This window comes from Trichinella spiralis (genome assembly GCF_000181795.1).
Source record: "Trichinella spiralis strain ISS 195 chromosome Unknown Scfld9, whole genome shotgun sequence".
Classification (NCBI taxonomy): domain Eukaryota; kingdom Metazoa; phylum Nematoda; class Enoplea; order Trichinellida; family Trichinellidae; genus Trichinella; species Trichinella spiralis.
The window spans coordinates 7,514,834-7,528,273 of record NW_003526948.1 but is presented as its reverse complement, the minus strand read 5'-3'; the positions used below and the strand labels follow the sequence as shown (position 1 = coordinate 7,528,273).

General features: G+C 36.2%; 4 protein-coding genes across 4 annotated transcripts; all 4 read left to right on the top strand.

Moving 5' to 3' along the window:
• Nucleotides 1–1,039: 1,039 nt before the first annotated feature.
• Tsp_11422 (conserved hypothetical protein) lies at nt 1,040–1,883 on the top strand. The gene is made up of 3 exons (XM_003372639.1): nt 1,040–1,132; nt 1,202–1,456; nt 1,791–1,883. Exons 1-3 carry the CDS (start codon nt 1,040–1,042, stop codon nt 1,881–1,883), a joined length of 441 nt encoding a protein of 146 aa, XP_003372687.1.
• A 12-nt stretch (nt 1,884–1,895) lies between these two features.
• On the top strand, nt 1,896–5,591 carry Tsp_11421 (conserved hypothetical protein). Its single transcript, XM_003372638.1, has 6 exons — nt 1,896–1,914; nt 2,047–2,203; nt 3,060–3,382; nt 4,621–4,713; nt 4,958–5,126; nt 5,414–5,591. Exons 1-6 carry the CDS (start codon nt 1,896–1,898, stop codon nt 5,589–5,591), a joined length of 939 nt encoding a protein of 312 aa, XP_003372686.1.
• Nucleotides 5,592–8,699: 3,108 nt separating this feature from the next.
• On the top strand, nt 8,700–9,864 carry Tsp_11420 (talin-1). The gene is made up of 6 exons (XM_003372637.1): nt 8,700–8,838; nt 8,896–8,993; nt 9,078–9,214; nt 9,279–9,447; nt 9,572–9,676; nt 9,733–9,864. The coding sequence occupies exons 1-6, from the start codon at nt 8,700–8,702 to the stop codon at nt 9,862–9,864; spliced, it is 780 nt and encodes a 259-aa protein (XP_003372685.1).
• Nucleotides 9,865–10,103: 239 nt separating this feature from the next.
• Tsp_11419 (talin, middle domain protein) lies at nt 10,104–13,112 on the top strand (the record flags this gene model as incomplete). Its single annotated transcript, XM_003372636.1, has 10 exons — nt 10,104–10,187; nt 10,255–10,410; nt 10,473–10,574; nt 10,645–10,813; nt 11,037–11,122; nt 11,424–11,532; nt 11,615–11,820; nt 11,882–11,983; nt 12,169–12,336; nt 12,444–13,112. Coding segments are annotated over exons 1-10 (1,851 nt in total), but the record flags the coding sequence as incomplete, so codon positions are not given.
• Nucleotides 13,113–13,440: the final 328 nt, after the last annotated feature.

The window sequence follows — 13,440 nt, the reverse complement described above, 5'->3', positions numbered from 1 at the left end:
ATTAAAGCAATGAGGAAGATGCACCAAACAAATGGGAAGAAATTTACAAGAAAGATGGAAGTCACCGTAATTCTTCTGAATATGACAGAGTGCTAAAATACAAAAAAGAAAACAACTTTTTTTAATCCTAACAGAATATCATCTCGAAAGTTTTTGAATGAACAGCAATTCACCTGCTCAAAAAAAAGTCTAAAAATTTTTAATTCAAAAGACAGTCAAAAATATTTACAGTTTACTTAACTACTGCCTAATATGGATAATTATTCATGGAATTGAGCAATGATTTTTAAGAGGCTTCAATAACATTTTTATAACCCTTCAAACTAATTTCATACTTGATTGTTATAAACATGCTTGACTTGACTTGTTACTTATTGTTATGCATAATTTAAACAGACTATAATAAAGACATTGCTATTAAAAGCAAAATATATATAATTTTAATGTTTCTCTTCTTTACTGCGTAATTTATAAAATAAATGAAATAACTTTTGATTAGATTCATTTCAACAACTATGATAGAATGCTTCAAATGGATAACAAAAGTGGACAACATAACTCCACAGAAATGCATGTCACCAACCCAGCTATACAGAGCATCAATAAATTACAATTATTTATTCACTACTAATGATGAAAATTATTTCGTGTCCTTAATGAAATTATAAAACTGATAAATATGAATTATATTAATTCTTTGCAGGTCAAGTGAGGTACATTTTGTACCCCACCTCTGTTTTTGGCAAATATCTCTGCCGCACTGGTTTGTTTTAGATCAGATTTTTCAATAACTAAATTTTATACAATTCTACACGATATGAATTTTTTTTCAAGCACGTATAATTAGTAGGTCAGGAATAATAGCGGTTTTGTTGTTGGGGCCCATTTTGTTCCCCATCTAATCTTCCGTGATCTGGACTTTTCACCAATATTTAGAAATTAAGTCACACTGGAGATTAAGTCACAGCCACCCAAAAAAACACCTGAAATCATAGATCATTACAATATAACCAAATACGGAATAGACATTGTCGACCAGATGATTCGGGAGTATACATGCAGCAAAATAACTCGCCGATGGCCACTCCGGCTGTTCATAAACATCCTGGACACTGCAGCGTTGAATGCTTACGTTATATGGACTTTTATGCATCCTAACTAGATGGAAATGAGAAAAGACACCAGGTGGATGTTTTTGCAGCAATTGGCGTCTGCATTGGTGCGACAGCATGTCCAGCACAGAATCAACACCAACACAAATCTACCATGCAATGTTCTGAGGACTGCACGAACACTTGGAATCACCCGTGAACAGCTCAGAGAAAAAGAACAGTCCTCATCTTCAATGAGAAGAAAGCATGATAGATGTAGCATCTACCCGAGAAAAAATGACCAGCAAACATATTTCCAATGCTCCATCTGCCAAAAGTGGATATGCAGACAACACAGATGCAAAGTTTGTAGAAATTATGCCTGAACTAATTTCATTTGCTGACAATTATAATCATTTATATTCAGAAAATTAATGAAAATGATTTGTTTTTCAAAAAAGGGACTCAATTACAAAAAACGTATGTGGTACATTTTGTACCCCACTTGACCGTTTGAAGTTCAAATTTCACTTGACCTGCGAAGGGTTAAAAGCTAAATATTAAAAACTGATTGCGTACATATTTTCCAGTTGTATTTTAATTTAATTTGTTTTAAAATTTTAAACAACTCTAAACTGATAAAATTGAAATTTCTACTTTTAATTTTGGTAATTACATTGTATTTTAATTCTACTTCAGAAATATTGCAGAACATTATTTCGTGATGCTACGGCCAAGCAGCATGATGTCGCGTTCTTTTCAATTGAGCTGCCTTTTAGTGAAAATTTATGACGGTATGTTTGAATGCAAGCGCCTCCACAGCGTATGCCAGATGTATAAAGAGGCGTTAAATTCCAAAAAAAGAAGTGGATCAGACGGAGATGACGAGGAATCAAAAAATTTGTTATGAATGATATCTGAAGTTGATGAACGAATGAATGAATAAAATCTGAAGATGAACGCATACATGTGGCTGAAAATTTCATAAAATCCTACCGTAAGACAATTCATGGCGACGAAATGGTTATTGTTACACAGCGCAATATACAAGAAGCCAAAGCCTGGCTATCTAAAATGGCCAACATTTACCATTGTCATGATGATTCTTCACAGTGATATTAATTGTCATTTATTTAAAAAGAACTTCATTTCATCATTTATAGATTGTTAAAAGCGCTGCTTTATTTTTATTGTTTTTAACATCCCAAAATGAACTTCTTTATCATTTTGTAAAAATCTTTGGCACTCTTTTTTTTAATTTTTCGTTTAAAATGAAGAATATTTGAAAATATATGTTTAAAAGAATATTCATTAACATTAAATATATAATAACCACTTGAATTTGTTTTATTATTGACTGGAAAAATTTATTATGCTCAAACTGTGCAATACCGCTGCTATGGAAATTCAAGAGCAATGCCAACGGAAAAGAGCAGATAAACAAATATTAAGTTGCGAATTAAATATTTTTCTTTAACGTTTTTTCAATAAATTAATTTTTTCTGCTCTGTTGAATTTTCGAAACATTTTCGTGGGGAAGTGCTTTTGCTCATAAACTTTTGTTAGAAATGATACCTGCATATACTTTTACGGTATCAAATTGATTTGTTACTTTTTTGTAGTGTTTTGTAATTTTTCAGTGTACTGTAATTGATTTATTTTCAGTTTAAAAAATTGTAACTATTAATTCTGTATTGTCTTTACCAGAAATGTTACTGCAAGAGTCGGCTCATAACTGCAATATTTTTGTAAGATAATTTTTGTTGTTCTGTTGAAGAATTGGTGTTTGTGTGGTGTTTGTGATTTTTTCATTCAAAGTGGAGCGAAAGGTGTAACAAATGAATTTTGCATAGTTTTTTGTAAGTTTTTGCGCATCAGCCAAGGCTTTGTTTTTGTTTTGGTTGAATTATAAAGTGCTGTCATTATCAAAGTGTAAAAATGTGTTTACTTGTGGATTTCGTATTGCAGTGTTGAAAGTGCTCGCTGGCAGGCTAGTTCGGCAAATTGCTTGTGGTCTTTTCCAGTATTAGATGTGCGGCGCAGAGGAGAGGAGGGAAAATTAATAAGCGCAGCTGTTTTAGCTTCTGCTTTTGCTGCAGTTGCGCAGCTGCTGTGCACGTCCGGTTCCATTGTTTTGGGCGTCCAATTGGGGCATCATCGCCGCCGAACTGAGAAGCCGGATGTAGGATGGCTTCTTGAAACAACGGCGTGCCTGCTTCACAGCGCGGCCATTGAAAAGTTCGACCTCTCAACTGCTTTTATTAGCTCTCGTGAAAGATCGCCTTCAATTAGTTGTCCCTCCAATTTCTCTCTCTCTCTCTCTCTCTCTCTATCTCTCTCTCTCGTTTTCTCTGGTCAACGTGGCATTTGGCATTATTCTTTATTCGTCAGCTTTTATTTTATCATTCTTTTTTGTCCGAGTTTTAGTTGTTTTTTTTTCTCAGTCGTTACTTTCATATTCGCTGTGTTGATTTGGCAAAAATATTTTGTCACGTTGGCATTTTTCAACTTATTCTGTTCACTTCAATCAGGTATGACAAAGATGAATTAATAATTATTGAAATTGCTTGTTGCCGTTGCCAATTTTTACAAATTATTAATGGAGAGGATTTTGTTGTTGTTGTTGTTGTTTATTGGAAAAATTTCTGCTATTCAAATTTCACTTCTCATTAGTTGTCATAGTGTTGAATTGGAAATTTTGCAAAAGAAAATAGGAGAAGAATATCATCTTTGCAAATTTAATTTTTGTTTTACTTATATACGGTTTTATTTCTGCATATATATATATATATATATATATTCGCATTGAATTGAATTTTGTACAAGCCATTTTACAGTACGAAATGCCATGCTTTTATTTTTCTTTGTTTTTAATGAAAATGATTTATTTCTAAATATTTTTAAAACTGTTTTTGGAAAAATATTTTCTTTCTTAATTTTTTACGAGTTTTTTTGTTGTTGAACAATTGCGAAATTTGTGGTATAAAAGAAAATTTTGAATTGAACGGGAGTTGTTGTTTTCTTGGGACTGATATGAGTAGAAGAGTAAATTATTTGTTTATTTGTGTCCAAAGAAGAAGTTGGACATGGAAAAATTGTTGCTGATCGAATGTGGTGATTGTGAAAATTTTATTTTTAAATAGATTTGATAATTTTTATTTGATTAGAACACAGAAAATATGAGTGGAGGTTTGAATTGTTGAAGAACGATTTTGTACTTGAAAGAAATAGAGAAAGGTTAATTAATTGTCACAGTTGATTTGCTGCAGTATTTTGAAACACGCAAAAGTGGTGGTATATTGTTGTTCTGCGATGAATAAATAGTTTGTTTGTTGATTGCATATTGTCAAGGTTAAAATCGTAGCTGTGCTCGCTCACTCAGCCTGAAGCAACTTGATGTAGTTGACAAGTCGCATGACAAGTGTTTCTTCATCTCTCACCGATATTAAGTTGTTGGAAAAATATTTTTTCCCTGCTCAATTGAAGAAATAATTGATTCATCTTCTGTTTTTTTCGTCTTTCATTACAGTACGATCAGTTTCTACATCGTCTCGTAATTTTAGCATTTCCGTAACTTGCATTTGCACGTCTAGAAAAGCCCAGAAAGCAAGTCAATGGACAAGTGAATTAATTTTTCAATTCGACGAATAAATATTTGCGCTATGGCTTCAGTTTTATAGGCATTGTTGAATTGTGTGTGATTAGGCGGCGTTTGGTTGCTTTTCGATAAAAAATGAAACATTGATCAAGCATTGTTTCTTCACCGGAATGCCGGCTACTTTTTCTTTGCGCTCACGGAACTTGTTTACTTGATGAATGAACGAATGAGATCACGCGCGTTCACATTCTTTCAGCACCGTTTGCAGAAATTGACAAAAGCAACCAAGCCGCAATGTCGACAAGTTGCGATGATTCAAAATTCACATCACCAACAGCCGCATCTCGTGCGCAATCATTGGCCGATGAAATTTTCGGATGCAATGGTTTAAAACAACTTGTACTACTTGTACTTGCTCATCTTTGCGACTGTAATGCGTTTTTTTTCAACTCACTTCGCTCAGTTCATTTTTACAGTATATCTCATTGATTGATTTTATTTTTAGAAGAATTATTAGAACTTTTTACTCTGTTTTGACTCGGGCCAAAAAAAGTTTAAAAAACAAATTGATACTGTAAGTTTATTTTTCTTTTTTACATAGTTTTTGAATCAACAACAGTAACTGATGTTTACTGTCGGTTCGTTTGTTGTTTACCGAGTGACGATAAAAATTGTTTACTTCTTTCAAATTATATTGTTTCATTTATTTTTTTTACAATTGTAGTATTTTTGATCATTTGCAAAGCATTTTCAAAAACAAACGCAGAAGAAGAACAGTTTACCATCAAGGATTGTGTGGAATGAATTTACTTGAACTAGTTGAGCGGGATTGTACGTATTGCAAAATTCGGAAGGAAATGTTCGTTTGGGGTGGTTTAATTGGAAATGATTCTGTTAAGTGAAATTTTCATTCAAATTACAAATTGGAATTTCAATTAAAATTGTCAATGTTGTGTTTTTTAATTGGTTGATGAAGTTGAGCAAGAAATGTAGAAATTGTTTCTTTTCTTTTAATTATTTATTAAATATTTTTCTTCTGAATATTCTGTATTTTCTTATTTTTGGTTGCAATTGCGCGGGTGTGTTCTGGAAATGATTTTGACAAACTGATCAGCAATCATCTCAAATAGGTCAAACATTTCAATAGTTGGTTTGGAATTTGGAAATAATTGAAATGAAAACGCTGACAATTTCCCATTATCACCATGCATATCAGAAATTGTGTTCAGTTATCTTTGTTGAAAAAATGTTCATAAATATATCTTGTTGAGGTAAGTTTTTTTTTTTCTTTTTTGAATTTGTTCTACAAACAGTTGATTTATCAGAAGATTTATCTTCTATTTAGTGTGATGTGGTAATTTTTTTTCTCATTATGTTGCGTGCGTGGAATGCTAGGCGCAAATGAACACTGTGTATGTGCGCGTGCGTGTGTGTACTTGGAACTGAACCGCATTTCCAGCTCTGCGATCAGTTGTGCCAAGGAGGAGGTGATGTTGTTTAGTGAAAAAAATGTATAAATTAATATTTTGTTTTCTATTTCAAATGAACGACTAGCAGAATGAAATAAAAAAAATTTGTCAACGGAACAGAATGAATGTGGTTTGAAAGTTATTTTAATTAAATACAATTTTTCATTTACACTGATCTTATTCTGTTGTATTGTGTAAGAAAGTGAAATTGTAGGGAAACTAGTGAAATGAATGATTGGTGAAAAAAGTCATGAAGTCGAATTAACTATTAATTAATTACTATAGCTGGGGAAAAAAGGTTGTTTTTGGAATTTTTGAAAAGGCAATTTTCCGAACAGGATAGAATGAGCGCTAGCGAAGTGGAAAGCCACAGCATTTTGGCTTTATGATAATGGGAATGTAGTAGTAGTAGTAGTAGTAGAATGTCGAGAGAGAGAGAGAGAGAGAGATGCGTTTTTGACGGTTGGATGTTGTGAAGAAAGCAGCCGTTGAGCGCGTGGCGTGGGCAAGCGAGAATTGATTTGCTGCGTGTTGGATGATGATGATGATTCATCGTGCCGTGCTTTCAGAATGCAACAGACGACTCCGGCTTTGAGCAGCAGTAGAAGCAACTATTTTGCTTATTTTTCAACAGCTGCGCAATTTCGACGTTCAGTTTGTTGCTTGTCGTGAGCGTTTTCAATTCTGCCTCGTATAAAAGCAAGCGCATTGTTGTTGGTAAGCAGTAAGTATAATTCAGCAGAGAATGTTCGCCAGCGAAGAAGAAAGAATATATATATATATAAGATCCAGTTCGTGGCATTTTATTTGCTCTGCTTGACGACGACGTTGGTTGTTCATTTGGAGGTTTTAAAAATTTTTTTTGACCAATCAGACTAAAATTTCAGACATTTTGAAACTCATCTCCATTCAACAGGCGTTACTTATTTTATCGGTACAGCTCAGCGAATATTATTTCAGAAAAGTAGCAAGAAAATTTTTCACATTTACATGTTTGTCGTCAAAAAATTATTTATTATTCTTATATCAATTTCAATTCTCCTTCTTCTTCTTCTTCTTCTTCTTGTATATAATTTTTGTACGCATGTATATATTATTGTTGGTTGGAAATCATTATCGTTACATTGAAAAAAAAGTGCAAGGTTGCCAGATGTAGTGTGTCTATTTTGGGGGCGTTTATCGTTGTTTTCATCCGGTTCAAATTTTGACCAACGGAAATTGTTCATCCTTTATGTGGCAGTTGTTTTGCGTATGCTTGCTTGATTTCAATTGTGCTTGATTGCATTGATTGTTGCAAAACAGTAATAATAAGAATAATTGCTTGATTACTAGTCAATTTCTGTGGCATATGTGTGAAGAATTGTTTCACGTGTATTTTCCTGCTCTCTCTTTCTCGCTTCTTTTTCTTCTTTAGATGCTTGTATGCTGCTTACTCCGCTGGTTTCTTTTTTTTTTATTCTTCTTTTCAATTCACTCACCGTCAACAAGTTGCTGATTATTATATGGTATAGTTCAAGGAAAAAGTATACTTTTTGTAATCTTTGAATAATAAATTTACATTAATTGATTAATTAATTTTAAACAAGTCGAATAAAAAGACGTATCAAATTTAGTGATATTTTATTTGTTCAAAGATTGAAATTGATTGTTCAAAAATGGGAAAAAATGTTGCTTTCATAGGTGATGTGATGATGTAAGTTAAAAATGGATTGATTTGAAAACTGCTTCCGATCAATTGATTTGTTTTAAATAGTGAAATCAAAATTGCAACTGTGCATTTTGCATTTTTGGAATTTTTTATGTTTCCTCTTCGTGAACAAAGAAGGGCAGTATTTTTTTTTCTTTTTCTTCATTATCTTTTGAAGAAAAATTATCATTGTTGTTGCCATGTTTTGACCAGTTGAATCAGAGTCAGTCTGTAGCGAATTTTAATATTTGTTATTCAATGTTTGTTTATTTCTTTTGGAAGTTATTCTCTTCTGCACGTATATATATATATATATATTGGTTATTATCGCACATTTTTTGGTGTATTTTGGTTGTTTTTCATTCACAAATCAGGATATGTATTGAAGAATAATGTAATGTAATGTAATAGGATAGTAAAAGTGGAGATATTCTTTTTTGAATGGGAATGTGAATTTTTTACGTGGAGGGAAATTTGATTTCGAAATGGAATGAGATGGGAAATTGTCGATTGGACGGCGGACACGGAGGAGGAGGGAGTGGGAAATTGGAAAGCAACAGCCGCCGCCGGTGATGTGCGAGTGTGAAGCTTGTTATGAAATTAATGTCGTTCAGCGTTATGTTTTTTTTTTGATTTGTGCAATAAATGCAATAAATTGAAGATTCGTGGCCGAGTAAAGCCGTGCCTTGGTTTTGCGCGTTGAATTGTTTGTTGTTCTGCATATATTTTTCTGTTGGAAATGTTGTTTCAGAATTCGCATTAGCACAGCGTTCACAATTAGCCCGAGTGGGAACGTAGGAACAGAAGAAACAGAAAGCTTCTCAGTCAATTAGCAGCAGCAGCTGAACACGACGATGGCCATCTTGTCGTTGAAGGTGCGTGTAGCTGAAAAGGGAGTTCTGAAAACGATCCAATTCGACCCAACCACCATCGTTTACGATGCGTGCAAAATTATCCGCGAAAAAATCCTGGCCGAAGCTCCAATTGGACCTCGTAACGGATTGTAGTTTTTCTTTTTCGTCCGCTTCAATTCAACCCGCGATCTTTCAGCCAAAGATTATGGTCTATTTTTGGCCGATGACGATCCGAAGAAAGGGGTTTGGATGGAAAATGGCAAAACACTGGAATATTATCTCATACGATCTGGGGTAGGAATTGGAATATGTGAAAATTATTATTGTTGTTAAATTTTTCGACTGGCAAAAATGATCGATGATATTATATGTTTTGAGGATCTTTTGGAATATAAAAAGAAAATTCGTACATTGAAAGTGCGCATGTTGGACGGAGCGGTGAAAACACTGATGGTTGACGATAGCCTGCCGGTTGGCCAGCTGATGATTGTCATCTGCGCTAGAATTGGTCGGTCGTTTGAGGTGGCATTTGGTTTCGGTTGTTCAATTGTGATTTTTTTTTCTCTCCCCCCCTCACAGGAATTACAAACCACGACGAATATTCTTTGGTTCGGGATTTGCCCCACGAGACGGAAAAAGTGAACACTTTGAAAAAGGACGACGTGAACAAGTTGGGCACGTTGACTTTGGGTCGGTCGAAAGAGAAAAAGATGGAACAGCTCCGCAAATTGTTGCACACGGACGAAGAGTGTAAGTTCAGAAAAGAAAACATATTCCAACTGCTGCATTAATTAATTAATTAATTAAATGTTGTTATTCGATGATGACGAACAGTGAATTGGATCGATCATTCGAAAACGTTGCGAGAACAGGGTGTGGACGAGAATGAGACGGTTTTGTTGAGACGAAAATTTTTCTTTTCCGATCAGAATATCGACAGCCGTGATCCTGTTCAATTGAACTTGCTTTACGTTCAGGTTTGAATTGTCAACGTTTATTTGCATATGCAGCGATGGACTTTTGATTATTCTAGTGTCGTGATGGAATTTTGGACGGCACGCATCCTGTTACGAAAGATGAAGCAGTGCAATTTGCCAGTTTCCAATGTCAAATTCAATTTGGTGATTATGTTGAAGCGAAACATCGGCAAGGATTTTTAGAGTAAGAGATAATAATAATAATAATTTCGGTCGCGGTTTGTATTTCTTTTCTCAAACTAATTTATTCCTTCTCTCTCTCTCTCTTTTGATACAACAGCTTGCATGAATTTTTGCCCAAAGATTATGCCCGTTCCCGAGATATTGAAAGACGTATTTATCAGGTATTTTCTTTTGTCTTTATTTATTTCAAATAATTAATTGGTAATTGTTTTTTTCTTCCAAGGAATACCGAGGTTTGAGAGGAATGCCCGAAGTGGAGGCCAAAGTGGAATACGTGAAACGATGTCGTGATTTGAAAACTTACGGTGTAACATTTTTCTTGGTCAAAGTATGATGCTACAATCAATACAAGCACTGTTTGATTGATATTGTAAAATATGCACTCGGTTTTCCAGGAAAAAATGAAAGGTAAAAATCGTCTGGTGCCGAGATTGCTCGGCGTGAACAAAGACTGCGTGATGCGCGTCGACGAGAGAACCAAAGAAGTATTGAAAGTCTATCCACTGGAACAAGTGCGAAGATGGGCAGCGTCGCCGAATACATTTACATTGGTAACTATTTTCACTTTTTAATTAATTTATTCTCTTCAACTTTTTTCCTCTTTTTTGTTCAGGATTTTGGCGATTATCAGGATGCGTATTATTCTGTTCAGACGACCGAAGGCGAGAAAATTGGTCAACTAATCGGCGGTTATATTGATATCATTTTGAGAAAGGTTCGTCTGCGTGTGTAGTACAGTGATGGGGAAATTTTGAATGAAGATGATGATCATTTTTCCATTTTAGAAAAGAGCGAAAGATCATTTTGGAATCGAAGGCGACGAAGGTTCGACAATGCTTGAAGATGTGGTCACGCCGGCGAAGGCTACACTAATGTCGCATGGTTTGATAAAGGAAAATTACGGCTTGGAAGGGAACGTCGCTATGCCAGCTATCATTCGACCAGGAATGAACGGTATTCATTTTATTTCAGACATTAATTATCAAGTATTGTTTTATTTATTTTCTTTTTCACTTCTACAAATGAATATGCAACAAACACAACAACTCTAATGGATGAAATTGAGAAAATTGAAACAGCACAATATTATTGCCATGCCATGTCCATAAATTTTATTGTCTATCATTTTTCTCTATGGATGTTGTATTTTTGCATTTTTTTTCCTACTTGATTGTAGGTGAAATTCCATACAATACTGGCTCTTTGCAACGTGCCCAATTTGGGGCTGTCAGCGGTCAAGTTACTAGTGCTACTATGGCAATGGTAAGTTTTGTCATTGTGTGTGAAAAAAATATATATATATTTATTTATTTATTTATTTATTTGTTCACTTACTTGTCTGTCTAGGGTCAGAAGCCAAAAGTGATGGATATGATGACCAGGTCGCAACGGGCACTGATTGGTACAATTGAAGCGTCGATTAGGAATGTTGAGCGAGTTGAAGAAGATTTGAGAAAGAAAGTCGAATTTCCACAGTTGGGTGATGATTTGGTATGTGCTGAAGTGTTCGTTGCTTGATTATAATTAACCTCTGCTGAAATTATATATATATATAATTGGTTAGGCGTCGAAAAAATGGAAAGTTGACGAGATGGACGTGCAGAAACAATCAGTCACCGACCATCTGGCTGCAATGGGTGCTGCAACTGCGCAAGTGATCAAACTTACCGGAGGTAATAAATTATACTGCTGGCTTGTTTTTCTTTTTTTATTTTTCCAACTGTGTACATTTCGAATGATCGATCAACTTTTCAGCCGTTCCGGAGAAGGTGGATCATACGGCTGTCGGTGCCGCTATTTCGACGATCAGCAGCAACATACCGAACATGGCCAAAGGTGTGAAAACTATAGCCGGCTTGATGGAAGAAGAAGATCGCAGCAGCAAATTGTTGGACGCAACGCGCAAATTGTGCAGAGCAATTACCGACATGTTGGGTTCCGTCAGTCCTGGCAAGCCTCAGGTGATTCAGTTTATTCGCAATGAATAGTAGATTTGTTGTTTTATTTTTGTTAATTTTTTAGCCACGGCAAACTGTTCTAGCAGCTGCTGGTCGTGTGGGCGATTTCAGCCACGCGATGATTCAGACAATTGAACAACCTGACGATACGGCGAGAGATTTTCAAGTATGATATAAAAGAACAGCGCACTTGTTAAATGAAACGGGAGTGTTTATTTATTTATTTTTTTTGTATTTTCAATATATTAGGATATTTTGGTGCAGTTGGCGAAGAATGTCGCTACTGGCACTGCACATTTGGTTTTGAAAGCGAAAGCGGTGAGCAGCAAATGCGACCAGCAACCGCTTCAGGATAAAGTTATCCACTCGGCGACGCAGTGCGCTTTTGCCACGTCGCAGTTGGTGGCGTGCGCGCGTGTCGTTGCACCGACCATCGAAAGCCCGGCTTGTCAAGAGCAGCTGACCGAGGCGGCCAAGCAAGTCGCCCGTGCTGTGGAACAGTTGCTCAAAGATGCTGAAGTGAGTCTGTGTGCTGTTGTAGCAGTAGCTACTGGCAAGAACAATTTTCGCTTTTTCCATACTTGCTTTTGGATTTTGTTTATTTGTTTGTTTGTTTGTCGAATCAGCTTTCTTGCAAAGACGAAAAATCTGTTCACGATTTGAAAGACGCGGCCAGCCAAGTATCACGTGCTCTGACCGATTTGCTGAATCACATCAAAACAGGCCCGGAACGAGCGCAGGCTACTGAACACGGCAAAGAATTGGACAAGATTATCACCACAACGGACAAATTGATCTCTTACACAGGATCTGCGAATGAAATGATACGCCAAGCGAAAGTTCTCGCCGAAGCTACTACTCATCTGGTAGGAAATTGGCGTTATTTATTTTGCATTTTCGACTGTGGACATTCAATTCTCGATTGTGTTCAGGTGACTCACATCCGCGGCGAGGCGGACGTGCAATCGGAAAAGGAGCATCTGCTTACTGCGGCAAAGCGTCTCGCCGACGCCACCACTCGCATGATTGAAGCGGCCAAAGCTTGTGCCGGCGTGCCGGACAACGTCTCTCACCAGGTAGCTTTGAAAGCCGCCGCCGAGGATGTCCGAACGGCGACCACCGAGGCGGCCGAGGCTCAACTACGTCGCCAAGTTGTCCACGCTCTCGAACAGGCGGCCAAGCAGACCGTCTCCAGCGCCACTCAGGTGCTCACCGCCGTTCAAGTATGCGACTCGTTTAACACGAATGCCCAGAGTCGCGAATCTCTTGCGCAAAATTGCACTCAAGTTTCTGAGGTAAATTTCTTGTGGATGGGTTGGGTTGGTTTCTTTTTTTCATCATTTATTTATTTATTTATTTATTTTATCTTTTGTCATTTTTCAGATTGTAAATCCTCTGATGACAGCATTGAAACACTGCCAAAGTCAACCAAATGACCGAACATACCAGCTGGAATTGTTGTCCGTTTGTCAAGAAGTGTTACTTCCTTGTGGTCGTTTGGTGAACAATTGCCGTTCGTCAATGGTGAACATAAGCCGAAACCTTCAGCAAGCATGCAGCTTAGCTCATCCACCATAACTCTCGCTGAGCTCTTGCTGAACTCAAGGTTAGCCGTCACGAAGG